This window comes from Pelmatolapia mariae, linkage group LG14 (assembly GCF_036321145.2).
Source record: "Pelmatolapia mariae isolate MD_Pm_ZW linkage group LG14, Pm_UMD_F_2, whole genome shotgun sequence".
Taxonomy (NCBI): Eukaryota; Metazoa; Chordata; class Actinopteri; order Cichliformes; family Cichlidae; genus Pelmatolapia; species Pelmatolapia mariae.
The window spans coordinates 27074201-27094420 of NC_086239.1; the positions used below are offsets into that span (position 1 = coordinate 27074201).

A 20220-nucleotide genomic window follows, 5' to 3' on the forward strand; every position below is an offset into this window, starting at 1 on the left:
CAAGCCAAGCTCATTTCACACATCCATCTTCTTTCTCCTCTTGCTGCACGTTCAGGTGTCAGCACATCCACCACATCCGTGACTGAGCATTGCTTGTCAGTGGAAGGGAACCTAGACATTAAAGAGGACTAAATAATGAAGAGATCTATATCAGATTGTTCCTGTACAGAAGAACACAGAGTAGACACAAGGTGCAGCTTTAATTTATGTGCCTTTTTTAGATTGTACAAAAAGAAAAAAAACAAGCAGGAACTTAAAAAGCTCACAGATATTTAACTGACAGAGAAGTTTTTATTCCCATCTGAGGTGGAAAAGTTGGTAGAAGAAAGGAAGAAATTCAAAATTCTGTTTTAGATGTTTTCTGCAGTGGAGTTTATTAGCAGGATGGTATACAGTAAACAGAGTATGAATCTTTGAAATTAAATGATCAAAAGCTTAAGAGAGTACAGCACATAGGAAAGCATGGAGACATGATGTGGTAAAAATGGCATCCAAACAGGAGGAGTGGGAGGGGGTGTCTGCAAAGATGGATGATGAACTTTTAAAATACAGCTATTTCATAACACGTGTATAAACTAAATTAATAGAGAATCTATGTTGGTTAAAATATTATTCATTCTATAAGTAAAGTGTGACAAAGTGTTAGTACAAAAGGTAAATTGAAAATAAAGTCACTGGTCATTAATGATGTTATAATTATGTAACGTAAATGGCAACTAAAGCTAACAATCCACCAGAACTGATCCTTCCAATACCTCACAAGTATGTTTTTAAGTGCAGTAGGCGGCGTATGGACAGCAGTTACTAGTGCTCTGGTCTTTCCTTTAATGCTGAGGAAGAAGGACAAGGATCCTCACAAGCACACGAAAAACTACACATGAAAGATGGCGGCTAGTGTAGCTGCTGCGACTCAGTAATTAAAAAAGGCAATCATGTTCACACATGGAAGTACTTTGCAAGTAAATGGAGATACCTGATTCACAAAGGTACCATATATGTGAGTGATGCTTTTGTGCTTCTTAGACCAAGTGAGGAAATACTTCCGATTTAGCAAAGCGCCTAAAAGCCTGGCATCCAGATCTGTTAACAAAAATTCAAATGCAATGAGTTTCACTTTAAGATCCAGTGTAATATCCCTCTTAAGTTGTCCTAAAACACACGTTACTATTGCTGTCGTGCGTTCAACTGTGGTCCATAGGCTAAAATGTTTAAGCTATTTTTATGCAAGTATTGATGTTGTTAAGCTATTTTGCAACCATCTTAACATTTTAATCTGTGCCCTTTCAACAAAATATAATGTTAAAATTTGAAATAAGCAGTCCACCACTACCATGTCAGTTATTTAAACGATAATCTTTATTTTTTAATTATGGTATCAATTTGTGTATTGAGTGGCATTACTTCTACTACATTTTTGGCATCGGGACATCCCTACACTTCACTGAAGAACCAAAATGTGTAGAACAATGTGTAGACTACAGGTTTGTCTAAATCCAGGATTTTCTGTGTGCAGTTCTTAGGATTCCACAATCACTTGAAATGTAATCACAATGAGTCACAATAGCTTGCCACAATTAAATGAAACTGATTGAGTGATACTGAAAATGCGTGCTCTGCCAACAGAACGCAAAGCAAGCGTTCCATAAATCACTGCCTGACGACATGTCTGTATGTGCCAATCACAGCTGTTCCCTGCACCCCTCAGCTTGAAGTTGAGTCTGGAGAAGTACCAACATGTTAAAAGACAACTATACCAAACAATTCAAATGTCTGGAACAGTAGAAGGTTAAGAGCTTGTCCTTCGAAGCGGATTATCATTCGTTATTAGGAACTGCTTTGGATTTAGTGGAAGTGATATTAACCACGAACAAATCATATCCAAGCAACACGGCTGACTTATTCAGCCGCTTGCAGAGAGACTATAAACTAATCTGTACTCAGTGTTTGAAGGCCAAAAAAAGTGCAGTGGTTGCTAACATGAATCATCCAACATCGACTCAGATTTCCATGAAAATGAACCTGTACATTGTGTCAGTGTCCCCATCCAACCCATAAAGACAGACTAAAATCACCAACAGAATCGCCAGGAGATACAGTTAACAAAAAAGACTTCCGGAAAGTAGTGAACAACAAAACATATGTTATTGCTTTGCACAGTTATTTTTTCAGAGTGGTCAAAACTATATAAAACTATATAACACCAAGATGGTAATTACCAACACAAATCACCATATTTTGAACACAGATTTTACAAAGTAATATACAGAAACTTGGATTTTGAAACATAAAACAGCAAATTTTGGCACACAATAGAAATAAGGGTTTTTGCTAAATTTGCACCACTTATAGACGATTGTTCAACTCTGAACCCAAACACACATCTTTCTGCCCTGGTTCGATGCATAACTTCTTTTCTACATTTACTCAATATGAAACTTTGAGTATTCATGGTTTATGTGGTACAATAACTGAAGCAAAAACTAGCAAGAAAAACTGCCAATAATTCACAAGTTCGTTTCATGACACACATCTTTATTTGAAATGTTTGTACCATATAGGACTTAAAGGTCTTGCACACACAACCGTTAGTTTATTCCACAGTAACTTGGAAGTTTTAGGTATTACTGGCAAAAATTAACTCAGTCCAACACAACTTTTTAAATCACACAATGAACCTTCACAGACATCACACAATGACATTTTTTGATTTTAGAGCATTTCCATCTCATCTCATGACTCACACGGTCATCTACACGTTGTAAAGCCATTGTCCTTTTCTGTTTTGTTTTTCGTTTTTACTACACTTCCTTCCATCCCTGTTTTAACCCTTGATCTGTGTTCTGCTAAAGCTAACTTTCAAATCAGTGATTACCCCGAATCCCCCACCCCATCATCCATTTTTCCTTTCGCCTTCCCTTTTGATACCAAAACATGTGTCAGTACCCATGAAATTATGACTGTTGAGCTAATACTGCATGTGTGTTCTTTATAAAAATGTAGTGATGAGCTCGGTCGTATAAGTTTATTGCATTAAGAGTTTTGGATCCTTAATTCAGTGCATTGCTACCAGTCATAAAATGTTAGTGACTCACCGGTGCTCTTCCTTACTTTTTAAATTAGACTTTGGGACAATGAAAGCTTCTAATATAATTATACTCTTATATGCACTGCTATAGTTATAATTGTAGTGTAGGCAACTATATAGATAAATATAGCATGATAACTACAAATACACGCCTTGCTTTTTCTTTGCTAATACAGTATCATCTTTTTGGACCAAAGTTTCCTGTTTCTTATAATAATTTCCAAATAATTTGTTCCCATGTTGCACATTCCTCTGTAATCCATTCTTTGTTTCCATCAATGTCATTATTTTATGATATATATTTTTTACATTATTATTTACAATATATAGTAGTGTTTTATTTTCAGCAAATATTTCCTAAATAGTTATTTCATATTCTGACTTGTGTTATTCTTCTGAGATAAAGGCCTTAATCCATATACTATATCTGACCTTTGATACTCAATTAACAAAGTCTGATTAAATCCTCTTTTACACATCAGATTATAGGCTTTTCTATACACAACCCATACACCTACACTCTGTTTATCTGTGCATTTTTGAAATTCCTCTCAAATAAGAAGGTTTTAAATAAGCAACTTAAATGTAGTTTATGTTACTCATTATTATACTGACACAAATTATAATCCATTGAAGTTTTAAAGTATTTTTGTTAATTCTTTAAAAAAAAATAAGTTTTTTTTTTAAACTTTCTGCTGCATCTTTCCTTGAGTGGAATAGTTTGTATTCTGTTGTAGTTTAGGTGCTGCATGTTTTAATTGTGCAGGCCCAGATTAGCGCAGTCACACAGACATGTATAGGCACACACAGACTCAGGCTATTTGCTGATGTGACCTTCAGCACATGCAGGCTGGCATTCAATTACCGCCCTGTCAGTGGCCCCTCCAGCCCAGTGGCTGCATGTCCTTGAGATTCTCTCTCCAGCCTCTGTCCAGTCTATATTCCATTACATCCTCCACATCAGGAGCTCTGTCCAGCATAAAGCGCCATTCAGCTCCCCATCACTGAGAAGCACGCACACATGCACCCACCCACACAGCATTTTAACGTTTGATGTATCCCTTACAAAATCTCTAACTGCAGTGAGCAATGGTTATCCTCGCTCATGTGCTGAATCAAATCCAAACACGAGGTAAGTATTAGATTTTAGTTTTACTGCCTGAAATATTGCTCCAGTTTCAAAAACAAGGTTTAGGCAGCCTAGATCAGAAATCTGAGCAGAGTTAATCAAAAATTGTCTCTCACTGAACTCCCTTTATTTTCATATTTTGTGTTATTGGGCCTTATTACTATCAAAACATTTTCGCAGCTCCTCTCTGCCTGATTATTGCCCAAAATTGCCTTGAGAGGCTATTTGCGTTACAAATCTGGGACCATTACTGAAACTACACTGTAGTGTTCTTTTTGTGTGAGGAGCCATTTTAACCCACTGCCATTTGAAAAACGCTTTGAGTTGAAATCTGTGGCAGATTTGACCCTGCGTGCCACTGCTGTTCTGTCGTGATGATTCACGTGCTGGTCTGGTTGACCAACAGCTGCTATTTTATTGATTTATGGTGTTTATTACATTGCTATATGTGAGTGTTTATATTTTCCAATTGTAAAAAAAATGTAAAGCGTATACCTATAAATTATATCAAATAGACTTTGTGCTTTTACCACCTGATTAAATTCACTTTTGTGGAATCATATCGAAGCTTGTTTCCAGCACTGAAAATGTATTTTTTGCTATCCATAAATCACATTTTTGGGTCACTATTCATAATTTTGGATTATTATAATTCATTATGGCACTCACTTTGTGGTGTTAAAAGTGCAATAGATACAGTTGTAAAATACCAAAAATATAGTGACAGTGTCTTTTCCCAGTAAGGATGTATTGAAAATCCTCAAACCTCGTTATGAACATTTTCATATAAGAGCTATTTCCTTTACAACACATTAGAACCATTGGACTGCCCCCCTCTGCATAAGGAAATGTTTGCATTTACCAGTAATGAGAGGCTTTTATAAAATGAAAATGAAAAAAAAAAGTCAACATTATTGGCATACCTGTTTAGCTAAGCTATATTGTTAGCTACCTGCATGTTGTCTATTTTTGGCAAGTGAAATTTGGAAAAATAAATAAATAATTTTTTTTTGTTGAACTACTGGCCAGAGGACGAACTTGTGTTTGATTTTAGGGTTAATTGTATCTTTAAGGGGTTAAAAGGCATAAAGAGGTTGATTCAGTCAACTGGATTTTGTTGCTGTTGGTTTGCAGTTTTGGAACAAAAAAAGTAAAATGTTGGACATGTACAAATGGGCATATTTCGATATCTTCTAACATTTTGTTACCCAAATCATTCATTGACAAAATGATTTGAGGATATAGAAAAGTCAAAGTCAAAACTAGTATTTAGTTTATACTCTGACTAGCTCACTACCCTTTTATTCCTTTGTGTGCCAAACACAAGAGACGACTTACTCCCTCTGTATTTTGCTTTTGTTCCTGAACTACTGCCCGTATAGAAGATGTAGCTTGACAGGTAACTGAATTGTTACCCTTCAGAAATTCATGATCTTAGCCGTAAATCCACTTCAGGCTGAGGACAGAAACGTAAAACATAATAGTCTGCAGGATTTATTAGGTGTCTGATTTATGCAGATCTTACTCAACAGATTTCTACCTCTGTGTCTTTGAATAGTTTCACTGTGCAACTTGGGTTCAGCTGACATTTACAATGCCAAAGCAATCACTAGTTGCAACCATCCTAACTGCATTGATTCCTTTATATCTACAGCACTCTTTATTTGAAAGATCTTAAGCATGGACCCTTGTATCACATTTATGAGTTGTTGAGCGCATAAATATTTCCCCCTGAATAAGCCCCTATAAACCCTATCGGGTCGCTGTGTCTCCATTAAGGAAATGAAAGTGGTGACCAAGCCTGTGCTGATTGTTCCCTCATGAGGATCTCATAAAAGAACTTGAGAATTATTGGCCCTGCCATATATTATCTCAAGCCCTGAAAGCCTATTCTGTGTCCAAGGCATGCTCTCTCTGCCACATAGATCCAAAAATAATGTGAGCTAGAAATCTGAGCCTCTAAACTCCTGCAACCTCAACTGTCTGCAGAGAAAACAATGGATTTCAGCAGCATGCACTGCTGTTCCACCGGGTTTGAGCGTGTGCTTTATGTCAAGTGACTCTACTTACTCAAACCAAACAATGTATCCACTGTGCTTCATTATGGATAGGAACTTGTGTTTTTTTTCCTCTGAAAGCCTCGAAGTACAAATGCTGGACACTGTTCTACACCCGAAACACTCACTGCGTTCACCCCCCCATAAAAGATAGCAAAATGTTCTTTTATGATCACCCAAAGTTAAGTCTTTGGCTAAGTTTGTTACACTTTTATCGTTCGTCATCGTCCAAGAAAATTTACTATTAGACAAAGATAACCTGAGTAAATACAAAATGCAGTTTTTAGACAACAATTACATTGATTAAGGGAAAAAAGTTATCCAAACCTGCCTAGCCTTTTATGAAAAAGTAATTTCCCACTAATAACTGGTTGTGCCACTCTTGGCAGTAAGAATTGCAGTCAAGCATTTCTCATAACTGGCATGAGTCTTTAACATCACTAGAGGAATTTTGGCCCATTCCTCTCTGCAAAATTCAGCTATATTAAGGGGTTTTCAAGCATGGACGGCCTGTTTAAGGGCATGCCAAAGCATCAAAGTCTGTGCTTTGATTAGGCCGCTCTGAAAGCTTAATTTAGTTTTGGACTTGCTGATGTGTTTCAGTTCTTCTGCGTAACAAGGGTCCACCTGAAATTTAGGGCACAAAAAGATGGTCAGATCTTCTCCTTCACGATTTTCTGTTTAAGAGTAGAATTCATGATTCCTTCAAAACTATATCAAGTCATACAGGTCCTGAAACACCAAAGCCATCTCAGACCAACACACTACCACCATCATGTTTGACTGTTGGTATTGTATTAGTTTTATGTAAGGAGGCTCAAACTTTCCAAAAAGTTAAACCTTTGTCTAATCAGTTCACAGAATATTTTACCCAGAGTCTTGAGAAAATCAAATCAAATCAAGATGTTTTCTGGTAAATGTTAAATAAGCCTTTGTGGTTTTTTTGATCAGTAGTGGTTTTGTCTTGGAACTTGCAGAGTTTCTTTCTTACTATTGAGTCATGAACACAGACCTTAGCTAAGGCAAGTGAGGACTGAAGTTCTTCAGATGTTGTTCTGCGCTTTTTTTTTTGACCTCATGGATAAGTTAGTGTCCTTCTGGTAGTCCAGCCACTATTGTCACTAACCCGTTTAGATTGGGAACACAAGGAAACTACTAGCCTGTCTTTGTTTGGAGGTAACGCAATCCATCTACTAACATGGATTATAGGGACCTTTACTGTTCCAATGGTGTGTGCAGGATTAAACATTTATCAAGTCAGTGTATGTGCAACTAATCCCAAAAGGTCAACCTGTGGACACACACAATTTAATTCTGCTCTCGAGTTTGTATGATGCCATAGAGAGGCCACTTGTTTCGTACGGCTGTCTAAGGCACACAGCTCTGGCTGTGAGTATAGAAAGCCCCGCCAATCTATTTTTAAAGTCTTCTGCTCGTGAGGGGCAGCCAATCAGGTAGCTAAAGCAGCTTCTTTCAGACAATGTTTTATGTGTTAAATTATTTTAAACTGTGAATCACGCCAAGCTGCTCTAGTAGAGTCCAAGAAAAAAAAATGGATCTGAAAATAATGATCATAATTCACCCTACAATAATTATAGCAGTACAAGAAATATGGTTAAAAAAGTGTATTTGGCTGCATTTTCTGGACCAGTCCAGCTCTTAGTGTTTTGGTGACAAACAGTTTTCAAGAATGCCAGTATGTCTATTTTCTACATTTTTTGACCCGAGAGCTTTAAGGCACTCTGGGATTCACTGATCTAGAATTACTCTTTCATCCTTTTTTAAATAGAATTTAACAACTGAATGTTGTGTGATATGCCCCAGCACAATCACCTGATGGGCGTTGAGGGGGTTATTATAATCGTTGTGAAAGTGTTATAAATGAGCCTGCAATGGAGCGTGTTCAGGTGTGAATTCCAGACTTTTGGCGAGCCTGAAAGGATTAGTATAGCAGATTTCTGATTTTGTTGCACTGATATGGACTGGACAGGTTTCTACAGAAGCTCATTAAAAGGCTTGTATCACTTTGCAGGGTGGTTTTATGCCCACAGAAGCACTTTTCAACCATTAGCTCCCTTCAGTGTTCAGTCTTAGCAATCTTTGTCCATTTTGACATGCTACAGTTTACTTATTTTAATGAATAATGTTTTATTACTGACATGATCTAGATGGTACAAAGTGGTGTGTTTATGCTATTTCTTTCCTATATAACTTCTTTTATAGGCTTGTAAAAATTGCATCACCCCAGTTTTAGGTTATAGGCCATGTTTGAATGGTTATAGGCAGTCATGCACACTTGTTTCAATTGGTTTATGCTGCTCATTAGAGCTTAGTGTTGCACAGTATGCCTGCTTTTCCTTGTGACTAAAGAGGCACAGTAGCAAAGCAGATTCCAGCACTGAAGGCTGTAACTGGCAGACCATATCTCCACTTTAAAAAGTGTAATTTGATTAAATCTGCTCTGTTTCAGCCTAGAATCTGTGCCGGCTGAAACGAATAAAGTGGATTAACTCTGTCAAAGGATAATGCAGATTAAGCTGGTAAACACAATCACTAAGTGGTGCATATGGCCTGTAGGGGTGGAGTTAAAGCTTCATTTAAAAAAAAAATTTTTGATAGAGGAACTGGGCGAAGAGATTTGGCTTTTTAAAAAAAAAAATGCACAGGTGAAAAGGTATGTGTTCATATTTTCAATTGTGACAAGGTGGTCCAACATCATAACATACACGCATGGCCACCCACTCCCGCCCGGCGCAAAATACCTCCAAGTCGTCACATATTTGTTCTTCAGTAAAAATGATCCCTGATAATGCAAACGTTACTGCTAATGAAAGTGTTAAGTTATTCAGCTGGTGTTTCTCTGGAGTGAAACGTCAGCATGTCTCTTGATCCCTGAAGCGATTTTCCCCCTGGGTGAGGGCGGGTGGTCATGCTTGCTCTGACGGTGGAGATACAGCCAGCTCAATGAAAGGCGGGGGTGGCAGCTGGAGAAAATCCATTCCCAGAGTGAGCGTTCTGCTGAGGCAGGTATGCCGACCTTTGAGTCATCTGATAGGTCAACGCTCGGCAGCGTGCCTGGACATTCATGGCTAAACGCCAAGCCTGGTGGTGCTCATAGTAAAGCTCATCTGAGCAACAGCCAGCTATGATCAATGGAACCCCTTGGCAGCTCATTTATTGTACAGTATGGCACAGCCGCAAAACACTCAACCAACAGATGCAGGTGACAGATGACGATAGGCCGATAGGATGAGGGGAGCTGATGAAAAAGGGTTGTGCATGGTCACCAGTGCACTACCACCTCACTGTACAGTACAGCGCTCTTTGAATAAAATGTACTTTTAATCCATTAGTTTAGTCGATCGCGTTGAAGTGCTACCCCAATTATTGTTTGTAAATTAGTCTTGAATGAAATGGGATTTTCCTGCTTAGTCTGCAGGATTTCAGTGCATGAAGATTTTCCTGCACCTTGTTCTCCTGCATGTCGCGCACCAGCTGTGCTGCGATGAACATGAAAATGACGTGTTTGCCCACAAAACGTCTTCCCTCTCCTTCCAGGTGCCCACGGAGTGAGAGAGGAGCCCCGGTTTGTGACAGCGCGCGCTGGAGAGAGCGTGATCCTGGGGTGTGACGTGTCCCCTCCCCTGGACGGCCAGCAGCCCCCCTATGTGGTGGAATGGTTCAGGTTTGGAGTGTCTATTCCCTTCTTCATCAACTTCCGCTTCTACCCTCCTCATGTGGATCCAGAATACACTGGTAAGACAACTGTAGGTCTGGCTAAGTAAAGTAATGCAGCTACAGATAACAGACAAATACAGAAACATTGTGAGTAATAAGTTTTATCCATGATGGATTTAGTCTAAAACCTCTGAATTAATGTGGACTTGGATGCCTCCTGGGATAAGTGAGGATCAAAATCTTATCAACTGCCAAGCACGCTGAATCTGAGACTTTTTATTGTTGACACTGCAGCAGAAACAACGTCGACAACATAATTTCACGCTACATACAGCGGCCAAATTGAAGAACACCCCGAGGGACGAGCACTCATGTTTATCTGTATGTAATATGAACTGAATTCGAGTGCATACCAAACAGTGAATGGTGGCAAAATCATAGTTAAAGCTGCATATAGGGTTAAGATATATTTACCTACTAGCACCTCTAAGACTCTTTTCATTGACATCTAGATATAATCCACACTTGATTGTGATGTATCTATCTTGAACCTCAGGTTTTTGCTCATATAAACCCAACTGTCCCATCTCAGATGGTCATTAATGAACTTTAGAGTTGTTGATAGGTGGATTCTGCTTATTTCTTCTCCTTTAATTCTGTATTGAAATAAATCTTTCCCCACACGCCACAGTAATTCCATAAAGACAAAAAAAGATAACAAAACATCTCATTTTTTCCTCGTTTTAGTTGTTTCACCTTGTTTCGGTAAAGACGTCTTCGATCAACCTGTCAAGTCAGCCCCCGATCTTGTGGCTCATGGCTATAGTAATGATATATTAGTACAGAAACATTGCAATGTTTAGCTCCAAGGGTCCTGCATAACTATAATCATTCGGTAAACATTTCTATGATTGCGCAGGATATAGATTTTCCTGCACTGCTGCAGACCTTATTATGAGCTTTTGGCTGAGAGCGGGACCATTTCTGACAGCCGGTTTCAAACAGATTGTAGTGCAAATGTGCTGTGTACATGTGTACCTCTCAGTCGTATTTCATTGAGAAGATTGACCTGCAATTTCAGCTTGATCCACAGTGTTTTCCCCTCAGAATCGTACTTCAGCTGTTTGAGCATCAGGCGAGTGGCTCATCGTGCACCGAGGCTTTTATGTGGCTCGAGAACGACTGGGTGTTCAGAGCTGTGCAGGAAAAGCAGAAAAAACCATTCACAATAATTGAATAGTGCATTGAACATGTATGCCTTCCCACACACTCATAAAATATACAGAGCACATAAAGTACAGAGTCAGTAAAGTATATTAAAAAAGCCCCCACATATACATGTAGAAACAGAAAAGTAAACTCATGTTAGTAAACCCTAACAATCTTTGCTTTTATAGAGACGTAACTTCAGTTTAGAATGATTTAGATGAATGTGCCTAATGTGTGAAGCTGCATCCTTTTAATGGGGGATTTATTGCAAGTCTGTTTTTATTTAAGCAGATGTGCAGATGGGGAGCAACATGAGCATCATTCTGTTTTTAACCTGGCTGTTAAATGCATTTCTATGATCACTACCTATGTCTTAACCGTGTCTGTCTGCTGTCTGGTGCCGGCACAGTACTTAACACTGGGATTTTTCTAAACTCAGCCGACAGTTGCGGCCAAAGTGATGTCCTAAAGGGGTGAGAGTGAACGAAAACAATAAAGCCGTGCGCTGTAAAATTAAAACTACGATGCCGCAGAGCTCCGCAGAGTCGAAATTGAACCGCAGAGTCGGGCGACCCCTTTTACATTTGATCCGCTGTTAATATAAAATTATTGATTATAGCTGCTTTAAGGTTAGGGTACAAAATGTGTTTACCTCACATTCATCACAGCGTAACACAAGTCAAGACAGTATGTCTGCAGCAGGCTCTGTGCTGAGTCCTTACAGCAGGAAATTGGTTCTTCTGATGTTGCCTCAGCGGCTGTGATAAGATGGTGAGTTGTCAGAACGAGGTCAGATTTAGCCCTTCCCTTTTCTCACCTCTTTATAAGTACAAAGCTTCTGGCTGACCTGGTAATAGGCTGTGAAATAAATGAAGACGTGACTTCCCGAAGAAGCCGAGGATTTACCTCCTCAGCTTGAGTGTCCTAAATGTGGACGTGAAAGAGTTTTCTGCTTTTATTTATATGAATCATGTAAAGCATGTGAATAATACAGCAATCACTGGAATTCTTCCCGGTGGGCTTTTAATGCAGGATCTTCACGGCAAAGAAGCCTAATGGCAGTGACTCACTGTCTTGGGATCGCCCCTTTTTATTATGCAGTGGCTACAGTAGACGTTGCAGCTGCTGAAGTGTTTCACTGTTTAGGCTCGTGACTAACAGCTTTTTGTGCGAACAAACAGCACTTTTCTACACTTCACTGAGCTCACTTGGACTCTGCTAGTGGGCCTTCGCCATGTGGCATTAGGTCCACTGTTGAGGAATTACCAGTGAACAGATGCAACTTGAATATAGCCAGTCTCATTACATAGATTAAAGTGTTCCTGGGGATTGCATGTGCATGGTGACAGCGTAATAATGACACTGGACTGCAGTTTATGAGATGCTCCTTTGGGCGCTTAATGGGCCCGTGCGGTCTCAGAGCTCATCTGGGCTATTCCCATGAATCGTTATCACTCAGTATGAATAAAGTTGATGAATAGAGTAAATGTGTGATTATTCCATCACACAGCTGCTACCAAAACAGAGAAGATTATCCATGAATACTGTACTTACTTGCACGCATATTTTCACTCTGATGATTGCACTTTTGATTCCAGGAATCCATTCGGGTTCAATGCATCGGTTTGTCTAGGCCTATCAGTCTTGTTAATTATCCGGTCTTAAAGACTGTTAAGAGACCTATAGCACAATCATTTCAATGTGTCATTCAAATCTAAGACAAGATGTTTTCATTGCAGCTGTGTGTGTGTTTTTTTTGCCTCTTTAACTCAATGCAAAATGCAAAATTATACAGATCTCTCTGCAATCCCGGATCATTTTGTTTGCCAGTTTGTCCTGCAGCTATATGGAAATTATAACATTAAAAAACATCTATTTTTGTGCCTGCTGTAGCAAAGACGCAATCAATAATTCAGATGTGCAGCTTGTGAAATTTTAGTGTCAGATCCTGCCGCTTTGGGACAAGCTGTTGGAAAACTGAATCATATCTCTTTTGCCACCATGTTTAGCCCCAGCTTGCATGTGGATAATACGGATATGTAATAATCAGTTATCTGCAGATGGATGCAGAGATGATGCAATGTGTTGCATTTTTCTTAATATTAAAAATAAGAGGAGTTGTTTAGAGAGTTTGGTTTTGCTTGTTCAGGGCTGAGTTACGAGCAGCCTGTTAGTAGTATTGCATCAATAGTGGACATTTTAGCATGACATAATTCAAAAAATGTAGCAAAATCGGAATTTCTGACAGCCATGCAATACGCTGGTTTTAATGTGGTAAAGCAATTATAGTAAAATATTCACACATTCACGTTAAAAAGCAGCAAGGTGTGCTTGATCTGAAGAGAAACCCTGCGTCCACACTGCAAGTGATGTGGCGACCTGAGATCACAGAAAATGAATGACATTTGGCGACTTCAAGCAGCCGCGAGCAAAATAACCGCTGGTGATTTGAAGTGGGCGTGACCCAAGATACATTTATCTCAGCTTCCTGGTGAGCGACTGAAGCAACATCCAATAAAAGCACGGCAGCACTGTTAATTGACGTTTGAACTTGTAGTAAATATTTTAGTGGGTTACCGAGGCAACCAGAGCATAGAACGTTCTCCAGCTTCAAGGCGATGTACCTTCAAGTCTGGACTGTGTGGTAGCTTTAGCATGAAACTAAACCAGGCGGCCTCCCTTGCTTCCAAGCCCAGCACTGTTCACAAAATGAAAACTATCAATGGAAGAGGAATAGTCATAAGGTACAACATGGACTCTGGCTCGACCCTCAACAATCTGACTGTTGGTATTGGGTTTGTTTTGGGAAGAAGCAAACACAACAATCTACAAAAAAAAAGGTTTCTAATTAAGCTGATTCGGGGAATTAAAAACTATACTAGCTAAAACACTTTGTTTTCCAAAGTTTTGCAAAAGTGCAATAAAAAGGCAGATTTAAAGCAGGTAAAACATGAAGATCAGAAGGTCCCAATATGTTTTTTTATGATTTTGATGAAGTTGGTGCTTTGGTGCTCTGGATTTATGTGTGCCATTGTTTGCATGTTCAAATGCAAATGGGAACAAAGATGTTGTGTGAAAAATTAATGCAATATACAATAAAATAACCGCTGGTGACAGAAAGTGTGCGTAACTTGAGATAATCTTTTCTCAACCGGTGACTGAAATATTCTCAAGTAACCAACTATCAGCTTCAAAGGAATGCACGACGAGCGCCTAGCAGTGAGAGCTCATGTAAAGTCAATGATATTCAGTGACTTCAAGCAATGATGGATGAAATAACTGCAGGCAATGTGAAATAGGGAGCCCTGAATTAAATTTTTTAAACTGACCACCAATAAGAGTGCAGGACTGACAAATGACTGACTGGGTAGTAAATACATAAGAGCGCTACCTAGACAACCAGTCTACTAGCAAACCACGGGGATGTTTGCTGGTGACCAATCATCAGCGACAAACCCAAAAGCAGTGTGCACCAGGCTTTAGATTACTGAATTAACCACGATGTGTTGTTTCACTCTATAATAGGGAAAGACTGAATTCAAATTTTTTTGTACTCTTACTACAACAACGCTTTCCTTTAGCCATATTCTTTTTACTCACATGTGAAACTCAGCTGACTTAAAATGTGTCTTTTCTCAATGTGTTTGCCAACTTTGTCACTTTGGATCTTCAGTATTTACTTTTCAAAGCGTTCCTATCTGACATAGCCTGTGATGTGATCTGAACAAGGTGTTGGCCCCTCTGTTTTCACAGCAGACAGAACCCTGTACTGTGTAAGTGGTGTATACCCAGGAGGCCCATCCTGACGTGGATACAGTGCTGTTAACTCTGTTTACAGCAGCACCCTCTCACTCCTTGACAAATAGAAGCTGAGACTGATCCCTACCCTTCATGCCACCACCCACCCCACTCAGCACTTCAATGCCCAGGCAAAAATAGCCCTGACTTTTTAAAGACGAGCTACCTTTTTACTGCAAGACTGCAGTCCGCGCTTCTCTCGCTTCCTCTGTGCTGTATTGATTTTCCACTAACAAAAAAAACGTCAGTTTTCTACCCCAGCCACGGCAGCAATCCCAGGGTTGGGTATCTATCTATTGCATTTTTGTACTGGTAGAGCAATTCAGCCCGCCCTCAGCGTCGACAGATTTGCCTGACACTTAGTCTGAAGTAAGAGGAAACAGTGCTTACAGAACATCTACACATCAAAGTTGGGAAAAATGCTCCATTTCCAAACACTCGTCAGACAGAGGAGATCCGAATGTTTTAGTCTGTCGGGCTGTCAGATGCAGCCATGTGAGCAGCGGGCTGGAGGCTTGAAGACAGACAGCTTAGCAGCTGAAGATTTCACCATGCCTGGCTTCCTGAATGTCTCTCATCCCTTGTGATTTCCTCCTTTTAGAATTCCAATTTATCCTCAGCCTTGAAGTAAAAAGAGTTGGGGATGGAGAAGTTTCGTAAGAAAGATCATTTATGTGAAATGGAAAGCTGGTCTTTTCCCACAGCGACACCAAACGCTGTATTAAAATTCAGCTAAAGGTGTGACTGGCAGTTTTAAGGATAAATCATAATACTTCGGCCCATGTGGATGCTCGTAAAAGTTGTGACACTTAATAAGTTAAAGAACTAGTTTTACATTTTGGGAATGAATATGTCTATATATATATATATATATATATATATATATATATATATATATATATTGGGGACACTCATAGGGATTCTGTTGTAACCCTATGAAACAGCAGTTTGGCTTTTTAAATAAACTTAGAGGAAAGACTTCTGCAAACACCTATTAGCAACAAATAAAACTTCCTATCCTGTTAGTAGTTTGTCTGATTGCTATACAGTGACATTTGGCATAAAAAAATCATTTGTGTCATTATTTAGAAAGAAAGGGTATTGACAAGACTGCATGCAAGCTGTGGGATCTCAGAGATTTTTGTGACTGACGTTGGCGCACAAACTGATTTACCAGCATCATTCTTAATAAATCTGCCACTTTGTGTCTCTGCCACTTTAAGCACATACACTCTGCTGTTTGCACTCACTGCAGTGCCTGCGAACCAGTATCGGTCCCATAATATGGGAAAAGCCTACTGGTCAGAATTTTTCTTCTGATTATAATTACGGCTGTATTCTTTTAATTGTGTATTAAGAGGACTGAAGAAATCTTCAGCTGGATCTAGGTCAGCTGTTTACAGCTGTTTGCGCTCATACATTAAACTAAAATAACCATCTCCTCTTTAAAGCGGGCTATGGGCTTGACATTCTGACAAGACGGAAAATGTCCATATTCCCTCATAATATCAAAACCATTCTGCTCTCAAATCGACTCTGCGTGCTGTTTATATCTGTGTGTGTTTCCTTAGAGTTCAGAGACTTAGAAGTCAGGTTGATTGAAGGCTCTAAATTGCCCGTAAGTATGACTGTACAGTAAGTGTTTGGGACTGTCTGTCTGTGTTAGCTCTACAAGAGACTGGCAGCCAGTGTTTTCCTTCCTTCCATCTAGTCCTTGGAAAGGCTCCAGTCTGATGTAGTGCCTGAATACGAGTAAGCAGTTTTGAAAAAGCCCTCAAAAATGAATCAGTTTGTCATACCTGACTTTGCGGATCAAAAGGCTTGAGTTTATGGAGCCCTTGCAGGGAAAAGGAAAATATAAGAATCTTTAGTTTATATATGTTATTTTTTGAACATCTGGAACACGCTTAGAAGCATTATACAACTGTGAGCTGTGGACTACTGTCAGAGCAGAAATAAAACTCACACTCTTACAGCCACTGCCCTAAAATAAAGCACTTAACCCCCAGCTGCTATGATGGATCTTGGGTGTGTGTATGGTGGTATCTCTAAAGATAAATTTAAAGTACTGAAGTGGTTAATTCTGCTTTTTTCCCTCCCTGTTGTCTGCAGGTAGAGCCTCTCTGCATGGGAAGGCCTCCCTGCAGATTGACCCAGTGCGCTCCGAAGACCAGGGCTGGTATGAGTGCAGGGTCCTGATGCTGGAGCAACAGTACGACACCTTCCACAACGGCAGCTGGGTGCACCTCACAGTCAATGGTGAGTCATCTGGCCAAACAGCCTACCTTCTGACCTGGAAGTGTGAGTCTGTGAAGACAAAAAAAAAGAAAAAGAAAAGAGGATCGGCTTAAGCTCCGTGTGTTTTTATGATAATGATAATCACGTAGATTTATCATTGGCGTTTCAATTAAAGATGTGGGAAAGGTACATTGTTATTAGAAAAAATCTATTTATTTATTTTGCTTTAAATATTAAATTTCATTCAATCTTTTATGCTAACTGGACCTTTTTTTAGTTGCTCACAGGTCTCCTTCTTTTACTTATTTTTCATTTACAGAAAAATTCAAGTTTATCAGTGTATTTGAGTCAGGCACTGTTTTAGATCACTCCTGTAGCTCCTTTATAAAAGGCCTCAAGGGAAAAAAGGGATGAGCGTCTGGTTAGAGGAGGATTGATTGTGTCTAGTTTAAGGCGGTTCCGGCAGGGATTGTCTGTGATAGTCTGAGAGCTATCAAACTGATGACCAGGCGGAAAAAAAATCTGCACCTTTGCATTTCTCAGGAATGCCCCAGCGGCGCAGAGACTCCTGTGCGAAGTGTGTCTTCACATTGTTGCGGCGCACCAGAGACAGCGATGCCTTTGTACTGTGTGCGTATCAGCCTTTTTCGGAAAGATATTTGCATTAAGCTCCTGTTTTACAGTTGATGCTTGCTGCAGATGCACGGCGCAGCAAAGATGCAATAAAGAAACCGCTGCACACTCGTGCAGGAGACGAGATTGTGGAGTACTATCAGTTGCAATTCTTTTGTTAGCTTTTTGGTTACTGATTTTATGTGTCAGGGAATGTTTCCTAAGCAGACTTTTGGAAGAGAAACCGAAAGCGTTTAACCTTGCATTAAAGCGTCACAGGACTCTAAGTTCAGAAAACTGTAATCCTCTGTGCTGTTAGAGAGAGACTTTAGAGACAAAGTATTGTCAGGCTCATTCACATGTATATTTTTGGTCTGTGAACTTCGAGCTTGAGAGCTGTGTGAAAGTCATGCATATTTGAGTTGATCATGCATATGTTTTACAAGATGCTTTTCTCATATTTGAATAGTGATTACACTGCACTGTGTGCAAAATTCTCTGTGTACAAAAAAAAAATCATTATACTGTCCAGTGCACAGCATAATCACTTTGTAAAAATGGTGATTATCGGTGCTTTGCTTTGAATTTGTGTTTTGCCATATGTTAGTACATCGGGCATTGCAAATGATTTTCTAAAGCGTGCTCCGTGTAACGGACGTTAACTCAAAGCCGACATGAGAGCATCCCATTTCGCGTGCTTGTGTGCGGCTGAAAGAAATCTCTGTTTGCTGGTTAAAGTCGGATAGGGTGAATCGGTCATAGTGAGCGTCACCTGCTCACTCTTGTGATATTTGGAGTTTGTGAACATCTGTAGGCGTGTGCGTATGAATGTCTTGTTGTGTAGGCATACTGCATCTCTGTAGCTGCTTCATCAATATTCACTTTCAACTGCCCCCCTCCCCTCCCTCGTGTGCTGCTCTCCACTCCTGTCAGGCCTTTCAACAGAAACGGAGCTCCTCTGGCTTCAACACAACTAATAATATCCCAGAATCTCATGTATATTTGGCATTGTATATGTCTGCATTTTGTATGACCTCATGTATGTATGCAATGCTGCTCTCTATAGAGGGCATGCACAGCTCTGCTCACAGATGGACATGTTTTACTGGTATAAATATTTAGTTGGAGTTTTGCTATGTAAATAACCGACAGACATTCATGAAAAAATCAAAAGCTGTTTCAGCATCTAGACATCTAACAGGGGAGTTCATATGAAGCCTTTTTGCTACTGTTGTCCCCTAAATGGGAGTCTGTGAAGGAAGCAGGTGCCATTTTCGTCTGGCCTAGGCACAGACACTAAGGCCACTCATTTCCTTTGGCCGTTAGTATTTGCATATACTGCTTCTTTGAGTTCCTGTGACTGGCCTTAACTTCCTGCCAAGCGGAGAGGGAATTCATGCCCACTCAGTGGCAGGTGTCAGATGGCAAGGCCTTGTGCCCGAAAAAGACACTAAGGCTACTCTCTCTCTGTTTTCTCCCTCCCTCGTCTTCTTCTTGCCTTTGTAAGAAGCATAGTCCTCAAGCATCAGTAAGCTTTTTAAGAAAGCAAAAAGAAACTGCCCCATCATTGTCACGTGATTTTAATTTTATCCATGCATATTCAAACTTGAAAAAAAAGAGACACAATCAGACCTTGCCACCATGTCACTGGGTTAGTGATGGCCTGGCATTTAGGTCCCATTTGGTCGATGCAACTGGGTCCCAAATGTCAACTCCATTTATTACCCATGTGTATCTGTCTTTGTCAGTCACTGTGCTGTCCACTATGGTGAGTCTGGGGTGAACAATCACCCTCCAGACTTTACGGGAGCCCAGCTTGCAAATTTAAATTAGAGGTGGGCGTACAACATGTATTAAATACTGTGTGTGGTGAATAAGATGCCCTGATAAAAATAACAAGCTAAAATTAACAAATGTTTTTCTCTATTATGACTCTTGCATAACTGTGTGCTAGTATTAACCAGAATGTTAGTGATGCAGCAGCTTATCTGGCTCACAATCCATCACAATTCGCAGGTTATTATATATAAAATGACAGATTTGATTTTGACCTTGAACACAATTTGGGTGAAGACTTATTTAGTGAACCTTGTCTGCAACCTGAATTGTCTCTGTCAACGCATTTCGACAGTTTGTCCAAATTTTGTTCATTCTGCGCTCCAGATGGGTTGAAAGCGTTAAAAATTGTAATCGTGATGACCGCGTTTAAGCCGCGTTAACGCTGACAGCGTTTTTGTTTTGCTTTTTTAAACTACTTCGTCCATGTTTGGACTTCTTCTGTGTCGTAAACGCGCAAATCAGTCCGTGCATGATTACATTGCCCCGCCCATGAAAAAGTCTGCGCATGCGCGAATATATTGCCCATCGGTGATTGTTGGACTGACGATTGCCGATTGGAAAATTTTTACATATTG

The 20220-nt window shown here is 39.7% G+C and overlaps 1 protein-coding gene across 2 annotated transcripts in view; it reads left to right on the forward strand.

Annotated features, from left to right (window-relative positions):
- igsf9ba (immunoglobulin superfamily, member 9Ba) overlaps positions 1–20220 on the forward strand; it is a 73475-nt gene that overhangs the window by 12014 nt on the left and 41241 nt on the right. For both annotated transcript variants that reach the window (XM_063493822.1, XM_063493823.1), the window contains exons 2-3: positions 9830–10027; positions 17069–17215. In XM_063493822.1, the coding sequence (XP_063349892.1) occupies positions 9830–10027; positions 17069–17215 (345 nt within the window). The remainder of the gene's footprint in view (positions 1–9829; positions 10028–17068; positions 17216–20220) is intronic.